This window comes from Pongo abelii, chromosome 1 (genome assembly GCF_028885655.2).
Source record: "Pongo abelii isolate AG06213 chromosome 1, NHGRI_mPonAbe1-v2.0_pri, whole genome shotgun sequence".
Lineage (NCBI taxonomy): Eukaryota > Metazoa > Chordata > Mammalia > Primates > Hominidae > Pongo > Pongo abelii.
In genome coordinates, this window is record NC_071985.2 from 169,552,815 (window position 1) to 169,573,100 (window position 20,286).

General features: G+C 36.9%; 1 protein-coding gene across 3 annotated transcripts in view; it reads right to left on the bottom strand.

The window, feature by feature from the left end:
- Window positions 1-6,561: 6,561 nt before the first annotated feature.
- The window catches only part of EFCAB7 (EF-hand calcium binding domain 7), a 55,602-nt gene continuing 41,877 nt past the window's right edge, over window positions 6,562-20,286 (bottom strand). For all 3 annotated transcript variants that reach the window (XM_024249463.3, XM_054554488.2, XM_054554481.2), the window contains exons 11-14: window positions 17,386-17,534; window positions 10,714-10,923; window positions 8,108-8,215; window positions 6,562-6,818 (exon numbers count right to left, since the gene is read on the bottom strand). In XM_024249463.3, coding sequence (XP_024105231.2) covers window positions 6,744-6,818; window positions 8,108-8,215; window positions 10,714-10,923; window positions 17,386-17,534 — 542 coding nt within the window. In that variant the 3' untranslated portion in view covers window positions 6,562-6,743. The remainder of the gene's footprint in view (window positions 6,819-8,107; window positions 8,216-10,713; window positions 10,924-17,385; window positions 17,535-20,286) is intronic.

A 20,286-nucleotide genomic window follows, 5' to 3' on the forward strand; every position in this document is an offset into this window, starting at 1 on the left:
AGCTTCCCCCCAACCCACCAAAAAAGGGTCAAATTTACTGTATGATTTTTTTTTTTATCTGAAAAACCCCACAGGAAAAAAGTATTAGTTTTAAAATAGAAGTTCAAGAAGTAGAACAGTTTCTTCTGGGCTGAGAAAAAAATTAAAGGTTTCATGAAGGATGAGGCATTTAAAAAATGTATGTTAGAGGTACAGACTGTAATACTTGTTCACAATCTATCTTCTCTGATAAGACTATGTATAATGAAGGCAGGAGCAGCGTCTGGCTTGTTCACCTCTATATAAGCAATAATTAAAGCAGTACTTTGCACACATTAGGGACTCAATTTATATATGATTGATCTATTGCTTATGAGGCCGGGCACAGTGGCTCACGCCTGTAATCCCAGCACTTTGGGAGGCTGAGGCGGGCAGATCACGAGGCCAGGAAATCGAGACCGTCCTGGCTAACACGGTAAAACCCCGTCTCTACTAAAAATACAAAAAATAAACCGGGCATGGTGGTGGGCGCCTGTAGTCCCAGCTACTTGGGAGGCTGAGGCAGGAGAATGGTGTTAACCCGGGAGGCGGAGCTTGCAGTGAGCTGAGATTGCGCCACTGCACTCCAGCCTGGGTGACAGAGCAAGACTCTGTCTCAAAAAAAAAAAAAAAAAAAGTATGTTAGAGGTACAGCCTGTAATACTTGTTCACAATCTATCTTCTCTGATAGACTATGTATAATGAGGGCAGGAGCAATGTCTGGCTTGTTCACCTCTATATAAGCAATAATTAAAGCAGTACTTTGCACACATTAGGGACTCAATTTATATATGATTGATCTATTGCTTATGATATTAATAGGCAAAGATACAATAATATTCTAGGAAAAGTGAAAAACATTAGAAAATACCTTAAATTTCCATTTCCTCTCCTCTTTCTAAATCCCTCCTATCTCTTCAAGGTCACTTAAAGTTCAGTTACAGAATCAGGTTCCCCTGATTCTTCCAGCCCACATTCATTTTTCCAACTTGTCCAAACTTGCTCTAACACTGTCAAACTTAATCTAACATTTTAGTGTAGTACTACTTAGTATTTTAAAGACTATGCCTCATTTCCTTTAATAGTTATTAAAATGTGTCCTCTTTTTATATTATTTAAATTTTAAAATACATTATATTACATGAGTAAAAACAAATCAAAGCACTACTCAGCTTCAAACTAAACTTCATTCCTTCAGTCCTCCAACAGATTTTCACCTACTTTCATCTACATCCCCTAAATTGGTCAAGCCTTCCCCTCCTCTTCTGTTTCCATATTCACATCATTAGTTTAATGCTTAATGATTGGCATTTATTAAGATTTAATATTACTCCCTAATAGGTTAACATGTAACTCATTTCCTTAGCTTTCCTATCCTGAGGACAGAGATGATACCTACTACTTATTTATTATAACTAATTAATATGTAATAGATACATGCTAATTGGATGTCCCTGTGTACTATTCCCTAGCCCAGTCTACTCCTATTTTTACCTCTCTACTAAGAAAAAACTTTTTTTTCAAAAGCCAATTCTGGACATTTTTGTAATGGATATTTAAAAACGCAGAAATTTACTTTTTAGTAATTCTGCATACTATATCAGAAATTGCCAGAAAGCTTACAATACTGGCATTCTGGAACATTTCATTTTCATAACATGCTGACATTAGCCTGAATCAGATAACTGAACTTAAGCTGGCCTTGAATTTAACTTGCTTACTCTTGTATTCAATTGGAAAGGTAAGAATACAATTAAGAATATGTATTAAATGTTGAATATTTATCAACTGTGTCTAAAAGAAGTTGAAAAATATTTAATTTTTGAGAAACGGAACCATACTCCAACTCTTTTATCATATGTAAGTCTTTTCTGTTAAATATTCATATATATTTTTAGAAATGTATTGGGTGAAAAAAAAAAAAAAGTACTCTTTTTTTCTTTTGAGTCTCACTCTGTCACCCAGGCTGGAGTCAGTGGCAGATCTCAGCTCACTGCAACCTCAGCCTCCTGGGTTCAAACGATTCTCCTGCCTTAGCCTCCCAAGTAGCTGGAACTACAGATGCACACCACCACACCTGGCTGATTTTTGTATTTTTAGTAGAGATGGGGTTTCACCATATTGGCCAGGCTGGTTCGAACTCCTGATCTTGTGATCCGCCTGCCTCGGCTTCTCAAAATGCTGGGATTACAGGCATGAGCCACAGCACCTGGCCAAGAGCACTTATTATTATTATTTATTTATTTATTTATTTTTTTGAGACAGAGTCTCTCTCTGTCACCCAGGCTGGAGTGCAGTGGGGCAATCTCAGCTCACTGCAAACTCTGCCTCCTGGGTTCAAGTGATTCTCCTGCCTCAGCCTCCCGAGTAGCTGGGATTATTACAGGTGCCCGCCACCACGCCCAGCTAATTTTTTTATTATTATTTTTTTATTTTTAGTAGAGACGGGGTTTCACCACGTTGGCCAGGCTGGTCTTGAACTCCTGACCTCAGATGATCCACCCACCTCAGCCTCCCAAAGTGCTGGGATTACAGGCGTGAGCCATGGCACCCGGCCAAGACTTTGGTCAAATATCACAAATACAGACAGCTTATGAATTACTCATAAGAATTGAGGGTATCTTATTCTCCATTTCTTTACACAGTGCTAGCCATGGGTAACAAGTACAGACACTTCAAAGCAACCAAATTATTTGCCCCCCTCAGACTTTGTTATTTTTTGTTTTTTGTTGTTGTTGTTTTTGATACAGAGTCGCACTCATGTTGCCCGGGCTGGAATGCAATGATGCGATCTCAGCTCACTGAAACCTCTGCCTCCAGGGTTCAAGCGATTCTCCTACCTCAGTCTCCCAAGTAGCTGGCATTACAGGCATCCGCCAGCACACCTAGCTAATTTTTATATTTTTAGTAGAGACAGAGTTTCACCATGTTGGCCAGGCTGGTCTCAAACTCCTGACCTCAGGTGATCTGCCAGCCTCGGCCTCCCAAGTGCTGAGATGACAGGCGTGAGCCACCATGTCAGGCCTACCCCTCAGACTTTCAATAATGATTCCTAGAGTTCCTGGCTCACACATTACCTCACCACATGAATCCCATCTATATCCTCTAAATCAGGTCCACTATTTGCTTTATTTTTCCTCAAATCATTACAGTTCTTTTTTCCCCCAGAAATTAAGCTAGGCTGAGCATCAAAGATAGGCTTTATAAGACTACGTAAAGATAGCAGGGCTAACTGAATGCTCTTAAACTTGCAAACTCATGAAGACTCATTAGGAGAAGACTTAGTATCCACGTTATAAATTAGAATATGTTCTCTAATAAGAATGGGTGTTGGCTGGGGGCAGTGTCTCATGCCTGTAATCTCAGCACTTTGAGAGGCCGAGGCACCCAATCGCTTGACCCCAGGAATTTTAGAGCAGCCTGGAAAACATGGCAAAACCCCACCTCTACAAAAAAAAAAAATTTGAAAACGAGCTGGGTGTGGTAGCGTGGGCCTGTAGTACCAGCTACTCGGAAGGCTGAGGTGGAAGAATCACCTGAGCCCAGAAAAACAAGGCTGCAGTGAGCTGAGATAGCACCACTGCAGTCCAGCCTGAGTGACAGAGCAAGACTCTGTCTCAAAAAAAATGGGTGTTACATGCCTGGATATGCATATAGCCATAGTGTCCAATACAGTTTGCCAAAAGTAGTCTTAGAAGTCATAAAGGACCTAACACAGTGCAGAGAAATATAATACTATCCATCTCTCTAATAAATAAAATAATATGCTCACCCTCTGGTGGCCAAAATTGGAAATACACATCCATTTTCTTGGATTATATCCAAAATATTAGTGTAGTATATAATATATTAAGTTTCTGCTTCATATTTAACCTAAACCAAAAAGATTTTAAAAGGCCACTGACTTTAAAAAAAAAAAGTCTACCCCAATATCTAATATAAAATCAATAAAATTACTAAATATAGTAATTTAAGAATATGGCATGACTCATATATATATATATAACAGTACTTGATACTTAAACTTTAAATTTGTTTTAAAATATTAGAACTATAAAACTTTAAAGTTGGAAGGAGTTACAGTGATTACGTAAGTCTATAATTTAAAACTGCATGTTAGATAGTTTTTTTAATTTGCTAATGAAATAAAAACATCTGGGTAAATAGAATTGAATAGTAATGAGACTTAATTTTTATATTTCTAGTTTTAATTTATAAATATGCTAAAGAATTCAGAAATATTCATACATGTAAATTCATTTTAATTTTCCACTCATTTTATCCAACTATCCTTCCAAGAGAGAATATAGTATATACTTTCTGCCCCGCTCCACTACCTCTCAGCAAGCTGAACTCACTGCCTTAACTCGAGACCTCGCTCTTGCAAAAGGACTACGCGTCAATATTTATACTGACTCTAAATATGCCTTCCATATCTTGCACCACCATGCTGTTATATGGGCGGAAAGAAATTTCCTCACTATGCAAGGGTCCTCCATCATTAATGCCTCTTTAATAAAAACTCTTCTCAAAGCCGCTTTACTTACAAAGGAAGCTGGAGTCATTCACTGCAAAGGCCATCAAAAGGCATCAGATCCCATCGCTCAAGACAATGCTTATGCTGATAAGGTAGCTAAAAAAGCAGCCATCAAAAGTCATCAGATCCCATCGCTCAGGACAATGCTTATGCTGATAAGATAGCTAAAAAAAGCAGCTAGCGTTCCAATTTCTATCCCTCATGGCAGTTTTCTTCCTTCTCATCTGGCCACTCCCACCTACTCCCTCACTGAAACTTTCACCTATCTCTTCCCACACAAGGCAAATGGTTCTTGGACCAAAGAAAATATCTCCTTCCAGTCTCACAGGCCCATTCTATTCTGTCATCATTTCATAACCTCTTCCATGTAGGTTACAAGCCACTAAGCCCGCCTCTTAGAACCTCTCATTTCCTTTCCATCATGGGAATCTATCCTCAAGAAAATCACTTCTCAGTGTTCCAGCTGCTATTCTACTACCTCTCAGGGATTGTTCAGACCCCCTCCCTTCCCTACACATCAAGCTCAGGGATTTGCCCCTGCCCAGGACTGGCAAATTGACTTTACTCACATGCCTCGAGTCAGGAAACTAAAATACCTCTTGGTCTGGGTAGACACTTTCACTGGATGGGTAGAGGCCTTTCCCACAGGGTCTAAGAAGGCCACTGCGGTCATTTCTTCGTTTCTGTCAGACATAATTCTTCGGTTTGGCCTTCCCACCTCTATACAATCCGATAACTGACCGGCCTTTATTAGTCAAATCACCCAAGCAGTTTCTCCGGCTCTTGGTATTCAGTGAACTGATGGTCTTTTAAAAACACACCTCACCAAGCTCAGCCACCAACTTAAAAAGGACTGGACAATACTTTTACCACTTTCCCTTCTCAGAATTCAGGCCTGTCCTCGGAATGCTTCAGGGTACAGCCCATTTGAGCTCCTGGGACACTCCTTTTTATTAGGCCCCAGTCTCATTCCAGACACCAGACCAACTTGGACTGTGCCCCAAAAAACTTGTCATCCCTACTATCTTCTGTCTAGTCATACTCCTATTCACCATTCTCAACTACTCATAAATGCCCTACTCTTGTTTACACTGCCAGTTTACACTGTTTCTCCAAGCCATCACAGCTGATATCTCCTGGTGCTATCCCCAAACGGCCACTCTTAACTCCGTCTTAAAGTAAATAAATAATCTTTGCTGGCAGGGCTATGTTGAACCTCCTTGGGCACTCTCTAATTGGATGTCCTGGGTCCTCCCAATTCTTAGTCCTTTAATACCTGTTTTTCTCCTTCTCTTATTCCGTTTAGTTTTTCAATTCATACAAAACTGTATCCAGGCCATCACCAATAATTCTATACGACAAATGTTTCTTCTAACAACCCCACAATATCACCCCTTACCACAAAATCTTCCTTCAGCTTAACCTCTCCCACTCTAGGTTTCCACGCCACCGCTAATCCCACTCGACGCAGCCCTGAGAAACATCACCTGGCATTATCTCTCCATACCACCCCCAAAAATTTTCACCGCCCCAACACTTCAACACTATTTTGTTTTATTTTTCTTATTACTATAAGAAGACAGGAATGTCAGGCCTCTGAGCCCAAGCTAAGCCATCATATCCCCTGTGACCTGCACGTACACATCGTACACATCGAGATGGCCGGTTCCTGCCTTAACTGATGACATTCCACCACAAAAGAACTGAAAATGGCCTGTTCCTGCCTTAACTGATGACATTACCTTGTGAAATTCCTTCTCCTGGCTCAAAAGCTTCCCCACTGAGCACCTTGTGACTCCCACCCCTGCCCGCCAGAGAACAACCCCCTTTGACTGTAATTTTCCTTTACCTACCCAAATCCTATAAAATGGCCCCACCCCTATCTCCCTTTGCTGACTCTCTTTTCGGACTCAGCCCACCTGCACCCAAGTGAAATAAACAGCCTTATTGCTGAAAAAAAAAAAAAAAAAAAAAAAGATTTCCTACTAAATAAGAACACCACACAATGAAAGCATTATTTATATTTTAATAATAAAGTACATAACATGGACATAAAATGAAAATGCATATAAATTGAATAGATTATTATTTAGGTACGTCAGTTAAATTAAGTAGCATTTAGTTGTTTAATAAATAACAGACTAAATCTGAAATAATTCTTAGTTTGGTAAGTTCTAAGTATAATTATTTAAGAAATAAGAGAATATATACAATAATATATCCATTCTTCTCGTTCATTCAGAGGCATTACATGTTGACAAACCTGCACATAAAAATAGAAAGCTTTTACTCTCTTTTTATATATTGTTACTTTTGGCTAATTTTTAAACAGGACAACATTTCTAGGCCTTGTATAAGAATATCCCTGTACAGATAAAATTCTACAATATTTGTCCTTAGCAGAGACTAGCAATCTATGATCTGAGGTCTAACAGGATAATCCAGTCTAAATTCTACCCTAACATAGTAGCTGTCAGTTGGTGTGTGTGAATGTGGGTAAAGAAGAGTGGTGGAAAGAGGAGAAAATATCCTTTCCTTGCTAAACCTAGAGCATTTTCTAAAATCTTAATTGGAGAAACAGAAAAGAATCTCTTTATCCTGTTCTGGAATGTTTTAGGATTTTATGGACAGTATGGAGAAAGAAAGGGTAAGAATAGGAAGCTTTTTCCTTTCTCCCTTCACTTGCCCAGTAGGTAGCTCTATTGATCTGTCCCTGCCTTTGAAGCCCTGGCTAAATCAGAAACCCAGAGTTCTGCTAACACCAGAACTATAGCTTTTTCTAGCTCTTGACTTTCTTGCTTATCTAAAACTCAGAGGCATTGTCCCTCTCAGGATACTTTAGAAAATCTTAATAATGCAGATAAAAGCATTTTGGGTTATCAAAATTATTGTTACTATTAATACTTTACATTTCTATATGATGTAAAAAGTACTTTCATGTGCATCATTTTATTTTTATCTTTAACTTTGTGAAGTACGTAAAACTACTGATATTATCTTTTTTTTTTGAGACGGAGTCTCACTCTTGTCACTTAGGCTGGAGTGCAATGGCGTGATCTCAGCTCACTGCAACCTCCGCCTCCCAGGTTCAAGCAATTCTCCTGCCTCAGCCTCCCGAGTAGCTGGGATTACAGGTGTCTGCCACCACGCCCAGCTAATTTTTGTATTTTTGTAGAGATGGGGCTTCACCATGGTGGCTAGGCTGGTCTTGAACTCCTGACCTCAGGTGATCCACCCTCCTCGGCCTTCCAAAGTGCTGGGATTACAGGCGTGAGCCACTGTGCCCGGCCTAGTGATATTATCTTAATTTTACATTTAAAGAGACTGGAACATAGAAGTAAATGAACTTCCCATAGTCACTCAACCAAACAGTGACAGAACTGGATTAGAACCAAAGTCTCCTGTCTCTGAGTATAGAATGATACTGATACAAATATCACACTTAAAATAATTTTCCACTCCATTTTATATCTACGTTTACTCATAGCATTAATAGCAAATTTTTTTCAAAGACATAAAACAAAAGGCTTTAATTAGAAAATAATACATTACCATTGTAGATTTGGGTCCCACTTCTACTGCAAATATGTTGAGTCCTCTGTTGTTTACGCAGTTTTTACTTAGCTCATTGTTGATGTGAATAATCACTTTCTCATCTGACTATAAAAAAAAGATTTCATAAGCTGCTAGTCCTTTCTTTAATAATTACAGACAAATATAAGCCTCAGAATGAACCCTGAAATTCTGTTTTAACATCATATAGTGCACTACAAATTCATACAAATTGGCTACTTCTTTCAACTTTTTTACTTTTTCTCATTCATTTTCTTTCCAATCTGTCACCATTTATATAAACTTTTTCTTTTAAATGTGACTTAAATTTACTTACCTTTTAATCTTCATTCCCAGGGTATTATGGACACTAGGGTCACATTATTTCATCCTTGACTTATGATACCAATAGTCTCTATTTTTTTTGTTGTTATCTCTAGTTTTTTCAACTTCCATTCATTTTAATACTACCTTCCAACTAATATGTCTAAAACATCTTTTTACTCCTTCATTGACAATATATAAACAAATATATTTATTATCAACTTTGTATCAGGCATTGTTTTAGGGTCTAGGTGCATTGAGATAAAAGATAGAATTACTGACTCCTAGCTCACACTCTAGGGGAGACAGACAAATAAAATGACAATTACAAAACACTTTGCTGAGTCTTGTAACAGAGGTATTTAGAAGGATCTGTAGAAACACAGAAGATGAACATTAGCTCGGACTGGGGTTTCAAGAAAGACTTTATGGAAGAAGTGACAACTGAGATAATAGACAATGGCCTCTAGGATGGATAGGGAGCAAGGGAAAGCAGAATGACACTGATAAATGGGAAAAATGCAGGAATAAAAATATTCCCCTACTAAGAATCTGCGATCATACCCTAATGACTACAAAGGGGGTAGTATAATGTTAGACTACCTGAATTTATTTCTCAACTCTTCTACTACTTAGCTGTCTAATCATTTGCAAGTTATTTAACTGCTCTGTGTTTCAGTTTCCTGTTTGTAAAATGAGAATAGCACTTATGTCATACGGTTGCTGTGAGAAGTAAATGCTCTAATATATGTAAATGCCTGGCAAACAATAAGGTCTAAAATGTTCACATTATTATCACATTTTGGTGAAGAGAGTTGAATTTTCCTTGAGGAAAAAGGAGGCACAGAATTGAGAACTAATAGGTGATAGCAGAACAGAGGGGTTGGGGTAAGGTAGTGACTCCCTTCACCTTTTTAACCCTAATAAAACATAAAGGGCAGAAAGGGAACCATGATGGATCTTAGGAATCACCCTCTGAGGCATGATTGGTTCATTTGAAAACTGCAATCTACTAGGTGGGGACCCAAGCTTAGTTAATCAAGTCTAAACTCCTCTATCTCGTTTTCAAGATAACATATATAATTTGGATCCATTCTGTATGTTATTTACCTCCTAATCCTCCTCCAAATAAAGCTGTCTATTTCTGCAAAGCAGATATTCTCACTCTTTCCTTTATACTTCATATATACCCTTCGCCTTGTTTCTCCTTACACTGTTTCCCCCGCTTCTAAAGGCTGTCTGTCTGCATATCTAAATCTTAGTCATCCTTCAGTGCTCAAATCCCATATCACAGTTCCCTTCCCCTCATAACAAATCCTTCCCCAACTTCTATGGTCCAAATTAACAACAACTACAAGAGAAACAGAATAAACCCCTATCGCACACACAAACGTACTACATTATGTAACGTTTAATTCTTCTCTGATGTCTTTCAAGAGTATTAATTTTGTCTTTCCAATTATAGCCCATAAACTCCTTGAACGCAGAGATCAAGTTTTACACTTTCTGGTGGCTCCTATTGTAACTAAAATAGTACATAATATATTTTCAGGTTGACTAAAAACGCTGCCAAATCTTAAGTATTTTAAGAAATTTATGGCAGGCATAAAAATATGTCTCACCTAGGACCTAAAAGAAATAAGTCAACAGTACTGAGCACCTAGCCATCTTATATAAAGTTTTATGAAAATTTATAATTTCTAGAGAACTGGATATTTCTGACTAAGAATTTATGCTCGTATTCTCTTGACCTGTAATATCAATAGTATTAATAGCAGGGAAGAGAGCCAAAGGTAGAAATAATCAGCTTGATGAAAGCAGGCCTTGGGACAGTAGAATATATTTAGTTATATTAAATAATGATAATTTATAGGATCTCTGCAATGTTAGTGTAAAGCGCTGGGTTGAAATTTTTTTCTTTCCTTATAATATTTCTTTAAAACATGATATCTATTATTAAAATAGCTGTGTATACATAAAGACTTTTAGAAACAAACTAAATAAAATATTTTGTACCCAGATTGTGCTCTATTTTCATTGATATCCAAATGTTTAATTTTCCTAATATTTTAAGAGAAAAAATTGGAAACCTTTAAAAATCATATAAAAATTACCACTCCCAGTCTGAGTTAGAAACTTGAGGAGAGAAAATAATTATGCATTATAAACATTATTAATGTGATGGGATACTTAATTACCACATACGAATAGAGTAAGGAATAAGATGAAATATATTAGTAAGCTTTGTAGCAAAATGAGGAAAACCACCTCATAATTGATACCTTGTTTTCAATAACTGACGTTATCCAGGTGTCACAACTGTAAGTATGCACAATTATATTTTCATAGCCATCCATTACTTTGGCATCACCGTTGCTAAGAACAGATTTACAAATGGCCTTCTCAAGTTGTCCACTACATGCCTCCATATGGACAGCTTTAATTTTTGGCTTGCATTTTTCTGCATAGATATCAATGACAAATGGACATGCCTGATTGGAAAAAAAAATCTTGTTTTAGCCTTTTGATAGAATTTTAAATAAATTATTAATATGTTACCATATAAGAAGATATGCTATACCTTCTAGCTTGTCCTTCTAATATACTTTTAGAGGAAAATTTTAGTACTATGAATTGAGTAATAAGCAAGCATGAAATCCTGACTTTTTGGTAGCATATTAACTGATAATGGTCATAGAAAATAAAAGAAAATAATAACCTCTAGCTAATCATACTGTTCATAGAAAATAAAAGAAAATAATAACCTCTAGCAAATCAGTAATATACTACCTTCTTTAAGCCATAATACCATCTCTTCATTTGGTTCAATGCTAACAAATACCATGTTATTTAATTTTCTTTTCTAAGGTGAGGGTTACAGAAAGAATTCATCAAAGGTTTCTAAAGAAATTATTACATTTACAATTGAAGCTTACTGCATGGACCCAGAGCACTGACTAAATGTTTAGTCTAAAAACACCTTTAAAATATAAGACTTAAAAATATTTTCTGCATTCGGAATGAAATTTTTCTAATATCTACCTTAGTCTTTTTACCATAGCCTACAATGTGGTAAAAAGCCAATGTGGTAAAGAGCCTCTGCCTCTCCATCCAACCTGGTCTCCTGTGTCTCTATGCAACAGCTATCCTGATCTTTCAGATCTTAGAGCAAATGAAGCCCTTCATACATAGTGTTCTCTCCACTGGGAAGATTATCCTTATGTATTTTCACATAGGTACCTTGTCTTCCTGCTTCGGGCTAAAGCTTAAGTGCCACCTCTGCAGAGGGATCTGCTCTGGCCCCGCAATCTCCCTCACTCCCCCACTGTTCTCTGTTCTCTACTTCAGCCTTTGAGTTGTTTCAAAACACCTTTGAAATAATTTTTTTTTTGGAGATGGAGTTTTGCTCTTGTCGCCCAGGCTGGAGTGCAGTTGGGTGATCTCAGCTCACTGCAACTTCTGCTTCCCAGGTTCAAGTGATTTTCCTGCCTCAGCCTCCGAGTAGCTGCGATTACAGGTGCCCGCCACCACACCCAGCTAAGTTTTGTATTTTTAGTAGAGACAAGGTTTCACCATGTTGACTGTGCTGGTCTCGAACTCCTGACCTCAGGTGATCTACCTGCCTTGGCCTCCTAAAGTGCTGGGATTACAGGCATGAGCCACTGCACCTGGCTGATAGAATTTTTTAAATTAATTAATCATTCTCCTTCATGGAATATAAATTTCATAAGGGCAGGAACTTTGACTATTCTATTCTTCTTTGTATCCTCAGTGCCTCTTTCCTGCAGTTATCACATAGTAGGTATTCAATAAGTATTTGTTGAATAACTGAATAAATTCACAAATTGGTGGTCATCTTTTAAGGAAATAAAAGAAAGAAGTCTGAAGTTAATTTTAGTAGAACATAAACAGAAATTTTTGTTTTTAAAAATAATTTAATAATATAAAATAAAGTAAAATAATTATAAAATATTTTTATAATAAAAATATTTTAATCACTTCAACCTTTGGCAATAATAAATTTGCCTTTTTAAGAGAAATAGTAGAATTAAAAATCATTGGACTAAAAAGTAGAAGACCTGGGTTTATTTTTCATACACATCACCTTTGTAAAAATTTTTAAAGATTATTTATAATAATTATGAGTATGGCATTTTTAAAGGTTTAATTTATTTGTTCAGTACTGGTAAATTCTGGTAATATTCTGCCATTTTTTAAGTCATGGCTATCAGTTTTATTTAACCAAAGAGGATCAATATTTGAATATTCACTGAAAGTAAAACATCTTAAAAGGTCCATGTTAAAACATATTCTCTAATTTTTTTTCTTTTTTTTTTTACACTTTTAAGTTCAGGGGTACATGTGCAGATTTGTTACGTAGGTAACCGTGTGTCATAGGGGTTTGTTGTACAGATTATTTCATCACCCAGGTATTAAGCCCAGTACCCATTCGTTATTTTTCCTGATCCTCTCCTTCCTCGTACTCTTCACCCTCTGATAGGCTCTAGTGTGTGTTGTTTCCCTCTATGTGTCCATGTGTTCTCATCATTTAGCTCCCACTTATAAATGAGAACATGTGGCATTTGGTTTTCAGTTCCTGCATTAGTTTGCTAAGGATAATGGCTTCCAGCTCCATCCATGTCCCTGCAAAGGACATGACCTCATTTTTTATGGCTGCATAGTATCCCATGGTGTATATTTACCACATTTTCTTTATCCTGTTTTCCACTGATGGGCATTTAGGTTAATTCCATGTCTTTGCTATTGTGAATAGTGCTGCAATGAACATACATGTGTATGTGTCTTTATAAAACAATTTACATTCCTTTAGGTGTATATCCAGTAATACGATTGCTGGGTTGAATGGTATTTGTCTTTAGGTCTTTGAGGAATCACCACACTGTCTTCCACAATGGTTGAACTCATGTACACTCCCACCAACAGTGTATAACATTCCTTTTTCTCCACAATCTCACCAGCATCTTTTATTTTTTTACTTTTTAATAATAGCCATTCGGACAGGTGTGAAATGTGGTTTTGATTTGCATTTCTCTAATGATCAGTGATGTCGAACTTTTTTTCATATGATTGTTGGCTGCAGGTATATCTTCTTTTGGAAAGTGTCTGTTCATTTGCCCATTTTTTAATGGAATTTTTTTCTTGTAAATTTAAGTTACTTATAGATATTGGATATTAGACCTTTGTCAGATGCATAGTTTACAACAATTTTCTCCCATTCTGTAGGTTGTCTGTTTACTCTGTTGATAGTTTCTTTTGCTACACAGAAGCTCTTTAATTTAATTAGATCCCATTTGTCAATTTTTGCTTTTGTTGCAATTGCTTGTGGCATCTTCACCATGAAATCTTTCCCCATGCCTATATCTTGAATGGTATTGCCTAGGTTGTCTCCCAGAGTTTTTACACTTTTGGGTTTTACATATCACTCTTTAATCTATCTTAATTTTTTTTATTTTTTTATTTGTTTGAGACGGAGTCTCGCACTCTCGCCCAGGCTGGAGTGCAGTGGTGCCATCTCAGCTCACTGCAAGCTCCGCCTCCCGGGTTCACACCATTCTCCTGCCTCAGCCTCCCGAGTAGCTGGGACTACAGGCGCCTGCCACCACGCCCAGCTAATTTTTTGTATTTTTAGTACAGATGGGGTTTCACCAGGATGAAGCCAGGATGTTAGCCAGGATGTCTCGATCTCCTGACCTTGTGATCCACCCGCCTCAGCCTCCCAAAGTGCTGGGATTACAGGTGTGAGCCACCACACCCAGCCCTAGTTAATTTTTTTATATGGTGTAAGGAAGGGGTCCAGTTTCAATCTTCTGCATATGGCTAGCCAGTTATCCCAGCAACCATTTATTGAATAGAGAATCCTTTTCCCATTATTTGTTTTTGTCAGATTTGTCAACAATCAAACAGGTGTAGGTGTGCAGTCTTATTTCTGAGTGCTCTATTCTGTTCCATTGGTCTATATGTTTCTTCTTGTACCAGTACCATGCTGTTTTGGTTACTGTAGCACTGCAGTATAGTTTGAAATTAGGTAGCATGATGCCTCCAGCTTTGTTCTTTTTGCTTAGGATTGCCTTGGCTATTCGGGCTCTTTTTTTGGTTCCATATGAATTTTAAAATATTTTTTTCTAGTTCTGTAAAGAATGCCAATGGTAGTTTAGTGGGAATATCATTGAATCTATAAATTGCTTTGGGCAGTATGACCATTTTAATGATATTGATTCTTCCTATCCATGAGCATTGAATGTTTTTCCATTTGTTTGTGTCATCTCTGATTTCTTTGAGCAGCAGTTTGTAGTTCTCCTTGTAGAGATTGCTGGCCTCCCTTGTTCACTGTACTCCTAGGTGTTTTATTCTTTTTGTGGCAATTATGAATGGGAGTTCTTTCGTGAATTGGCTCTTGACTTGACTATTGTTGTTGTATAGGAATAATAGTGATTTTTGCACCTTCTACAATTTTTTAATTAAAATCTTATCACTTCTAAAAGAGTTGCCCTATAGTTTTATTTTTTCTTTTCATGGGCTTGATCTTTTATTTACTTATTTTCTTTATCCTACTAACTTAATATAGGAAGCAAACAACAAGCAAGAAAACTATTCACTGTAAATTATTCATTGTAAAACTATTAACAATATATGTGATAAGGAAGATGGGGAAGACTGTAATAATAAAACCTAGATTATGGGATGCTACTTAAATTTAGCACAATATTTAGCTCTCAACTACCTGTTAACCCATACAAAAGAGAAATAAAAAGTTATGTAGTGCTTAAACTCTAAAAAAGAAAGTAAATTTTCCCAGTTCTGAATCTAGAAAGAAATTAATATCATGAAATTTTATTTTAAAAAGGAAAACAGAAAAAAAAAGGGGGGGCAAAACTAAACATGTAAGTTTTGCTTCTCAAATTCAGTAAAAGAGCAACTATTCAGTTACAGTGATATAGGGGCAATGCCCTTATAAAGAAGTTATATTGCTCTTTAACAGAGGATCTTCATAGGCTGATACAGGGAATGTGTAATCTGTAATTCTACAGCCCAAATTAGAGAATTTAATAAGGAAAAATAAAGAAATAAGTAATAAGAATTTAATAACAAACAATTAAGAAATTTAGTAAAAAAAAAGGTTTTAAATCTGTTCAACTGATCAGGAACAGCTCCACTTCAATTAACACACTTACGTTAGGCAACCAGTGTCAGCTCCTCAGTTTTGAAAGTCAGGCAATCAGAGATGGATTCACATCAGTAAATACACTGCTTAGTGCCAACCAATCAACAGTCTCATCCAAGTAACCATGCTTCCCCAGATAGTATTAACTCATTTATGCCTCTAAAAGCCAAGCAATCCTTGAATTCCATACCTCCCCAAAACCCTATATAAATGAGCACTCTGCTCTTAGTGGAGAGACTGTGCCTGACCAGCATAGCTCTCCTTTATAGTAAGCAATCAATTCAGCTTTGTCTTTTTTATTTCAGTTACTGAGTGGCAGTCTCATCATCTATTGATACTTTCCAATGTATACTGTATTTTTTTTACCTTTTGAATTTAAATGATACAAATAACCTACCCAATAAATAAATGAAATTTAAATTAAATTAAATGTTAGCTCAGAAATCCTTCTTGCTTATAGTTTCAAAGGTAAATGACATCAGTAACTGCGGTAAAAAGTCTTAAATTGCTCTTAACTAATTTCCCTAATAAGCAACAACATGGGTAGCACAATCAATATTGTTCATAGATTAGATGCTGATTTTACACATGGTTAAAATGTGGGAGTCACTGACTGTTAGGCTCAAGTAGGATATAAATAGTTACCATAACTATTCACCTCCTATTTCTAAAAATGGGTAAAGAATAGAGAACCTCTCAGAAAACAGGTTAATGAAGGTTTTGAATGATGTAAAAACTAAGAATTAAACCAAAGTCTAAATGTATCTAAAACAAAATTTTTCAAAGTTAGTAGTGCCCTCCTAAGTTGATTCAAGTATGGAAAAAGGACAAATACTATTTTTAATTTTAAGAGTATAAACAAATGTACTGTTATGTAACTTGTGGCCTAAAACTGAAACTCTTAAATTCTATATTTTAAATCTGACATAAAAATATAGAAATTAGCCTGGGTAAAACAGTGAGACCCCCCATCTCTACAAAATAAAAAAAGTTAAAAAATTAGCTGGGCGTGGGGGCATGCACCTGCAGTCCTAGCAACTCAGGAGGCTGAGGCAGGAGGCTTACTTGAGCCCAGGAGGTTGAAGCTGCAGTGAGCTATGATTGTGCCACTGCACTCCAGCCAGGGTGACAGAGTAAGACCTTGTCTCAAATTAAAAAAAAAAAAATTATATATATATATATAAATTAAGAAGGCCTAATTTTTAAATTTTTATTACCCGTATGGTTTATTACGAGCCCTGTTCAACTTCTATACCTATCATGTTAATGATAATAATGATGATGATAGCTGATACATACACAATGCTTTGTATGAGCCAGCCACTGTTCCAAGTGTTTTACAAGTATTAACCCCAAAAGTACCCTTTATAAAAAGATCAGAAATCCAAGTTCTAATGCAGATACATTCTCCTTATTCTAAGAGAGCCTTTAAACTGTTAAGACAAAGTGTTTCCCTATAGAAATGAGACTTTAGTAACTCAAACTGCCTTTTCCAATTTTAATTTTTTTAATACCAAATTTTTTTCTTGCATATTATATGCTTAAACTCTTTTGTCTTTGAATTATTTTAATGTTGGCAGTAACTAAATTTCAGGTGAGAACAAGAACTTGTATAAACTAACAGAAACATGATGTTGCACCTAGGATTCATTCATATACTAAAGTTCAAAGATTTGCGTGCCCAATTCGAAAGTTATATGTCAGGAAAATGTTCATAAAGTAAAATATTATGTACACTAAACCCACTGGCAAAAGTTTAAGAATACTTTACCTCTGTCAACTCCAGAGCTTTATTGTAGCCCATAGAGTGTAGAGTTACCCAAAGGTCACAAGGATCTCCTTCTCGATCATTAGCTTCCATTAGATTCAAATCCATAAATCCTTGTCTTGTTAGTTCATTCCTCTTTGTATCAAAATTCTCTGTTTAAACAACCAAAAGTTTTTTCTTACATAATTTAAAAATTCATAACTTTAATAAAATGTCTATGATATATTATTATTCATAGATATTTATTTTAAAAGAGGCCTATGAATCTGTGAGCAGGATAAAAGTGGAATAAAAATGGCTCAAAACATTATTGAGAGCTATTCTTCTAATTTCCTGTAACTCAGCATAGATATGTCATAGTACACAATTTCATTTTTCAAAAAATCCTAAAGTTATAAATAGTGCAAATATATTCTAAAATTAGAGGAAACTGTAATATTTCTGGGTAAATTCCAATCTGCCTGCTTATTTAGAGCATACATTATTATATTTCAAAGAATTAAAATGCTTCATATGTATTTGCCACTTAAAGCCAGCAGAAACTGGATGAATTTGATATAATACTCCCCAAACTACTGGAGTTTCAGAAAGAAAAATGGGAATAGTGTCATATTTAAGGAGATTACTATATGCCTGATTCCTCTAATTTTAGTTAAATTGTCCCCGAGTCTTGAAAGACTGACAGATAATGGGAAGCACTTTGGAATCCATGAATCAACTACATTTTCCCAGGTAAGTCTATGCCCATTTTAACACTATTTATGAGCAAAACTAAATTTACCTAGAAGTATCTAGACATGCATAATTCCTGAATTTGTCTGTAACATGGATAATAAGTAGTTAATTTATTATGGATATTTTGTTAGCTATCCCACAACAGGGAAGATTTTATTTCCTAACTTCCATCTATAATATATCCAAGGGAAATGGGTACTCTTATTTGAGATAGCATCTCTTTTGTGTGCATTATTGTGAGAAAAGCAGCAGAGACATAACTGTCTAAAACTGGTTGACTGATTAATAGCTTAAAACATTTAGAAGTCGGGCATGGTGGCTCATGCCTGTAATCCCAGCACTTTGGGAGGCCAAGGCAGGTGGATAGCCTGAGCTCAGGAGTTCGAGACCAGCCTGGCCAACATGGCGAAACCCCGTCTCCACTAAAAATGCAAAAAATAAAATTAGCCCGGCGTGCTGGCATGCACCTGTAGTCCCAGCCACTTGGGAGGCTGAGGCAGAGAATCGCTTGAACCCACGAGGCGGAGCTTGCAGTGAGCTGAGATCGTGCCACTGTACTACAGCCTGGGTGACAAAGCGAGACTCTGTCTCAAAAAAAAAAAAGTTTAGAGTTTAAAATTATTCATAACTTTTTCAAGGGGAAAAAATAAATGCAGATTAAATTCAATCATGAAGAGAAACGGTAGCCACAAAAATCGAGGTTAGAGCTACTATGTAGAAAAGATGAAAAAATTATTTGATATATAATACAAATACATTAAAAAACCTATCTAGATACTGTACTGTACTATAGAGACTATTAAAAACGAATCTACTTTTTAAAACTTAAAATTCTCAATCCTCATTAATTTTTAAAAAATTTATTAACACTTGGGCCGGGCACAGTGGCTCACGCCTGTAATTCCAGCACTTTGGGAGGCTGAGGCGGGCAGATCACGAGGTCAGGAGATTGAGATCATCCTGGCTAACATGGTGAAACCCCGTCTCTACTAAAAATACAAAAAATTAGCCAGGCGTGGTGGCAGGCACCTGTAGTCCCAGCTACTCGGGAGGCTGAGGCAGAATGGCGTGAACCCGGAAGGCGAAGCTTGCAGTGAGCCAAGATCGCGCCACTGCCCTCCAGCCTAGGCAACAGAGCAAGATTCTGTCTCAAAAAAAAATTATTAACACTTGACTCCAAGACTTACTATAAAGCTACAGTAATCAAGACAGTGTGGTAATGGTGAAATAATGATGAATAGATCAATGGAACAGAATAGAGAGCCCAGAAATAGATCGACATAAATATATTCAACTGATATTTGACAAAGGAGCAAAGGCAATTCAATGGAGAAAGGACAGTCCTTTGTGAATGATATTGTAATGGTGAATACATGACGTTATATATTTGTCAAAACCCATAGAACTGTACAAGACAAGAGTGAACCCTCCAGGGGTTTGAGACCAGCCTGGGCAACATGGTGAAACTCATCTCAACAAAAAAAATACAAAAATTAGCCAGGTGGGGTGGCGCACACCTGTAGTCCTAGCTACTCAGGAAGCTAAGGTGAGAGGATTGCTTGAGCCTGGAGGCAGGGGTTGCAGTGAGTTGAGATCGCACCACTGCACTCCATCCTAGGCTAACAGCGACTCTATCTTAAACAAACAAAAAGAGTGAACCTAATGTAAACTATGAACTTTAGTTAATGATTATGTATCAATATTCACTCATCAATTGTAACAAAGGTACCATACAAATGCAAGATGTTAATAATAGGGAAAACTTGTGGGTGAGGAGGAATATGGAAGATTTCTATTTTTTTTTTTTTGAGATGGAGTCTCACTCTGTCACCCAGGCTGGAGTGCAGTGGCATGATTTTGGCTCACTGCAACCTCCACCTCCCGAGCTCAAGTGATTCTTCTGCCTCAGCCTCCCAAGTAGCTGGGATTATAGGTACCTGCCACCATGCTTGGATAATTTTTGTATTTTTAGTACAAGTGGGGTTTCACCATGTTGGCCAAGCTGGTCTTGAATTACTGACCTCAAGTGATCCACCCACCTCAGCCTCCCAAAGTGCTGGGATTACAGGCCAATTTTTTTTTTTTTTTTTAAGACACAATTTGCTCTGTTGTCCAGGCTGGTCTTGAAATCCTGGCCTCAAGTAATCCTACCGCCTTAGCCTTCCAGAG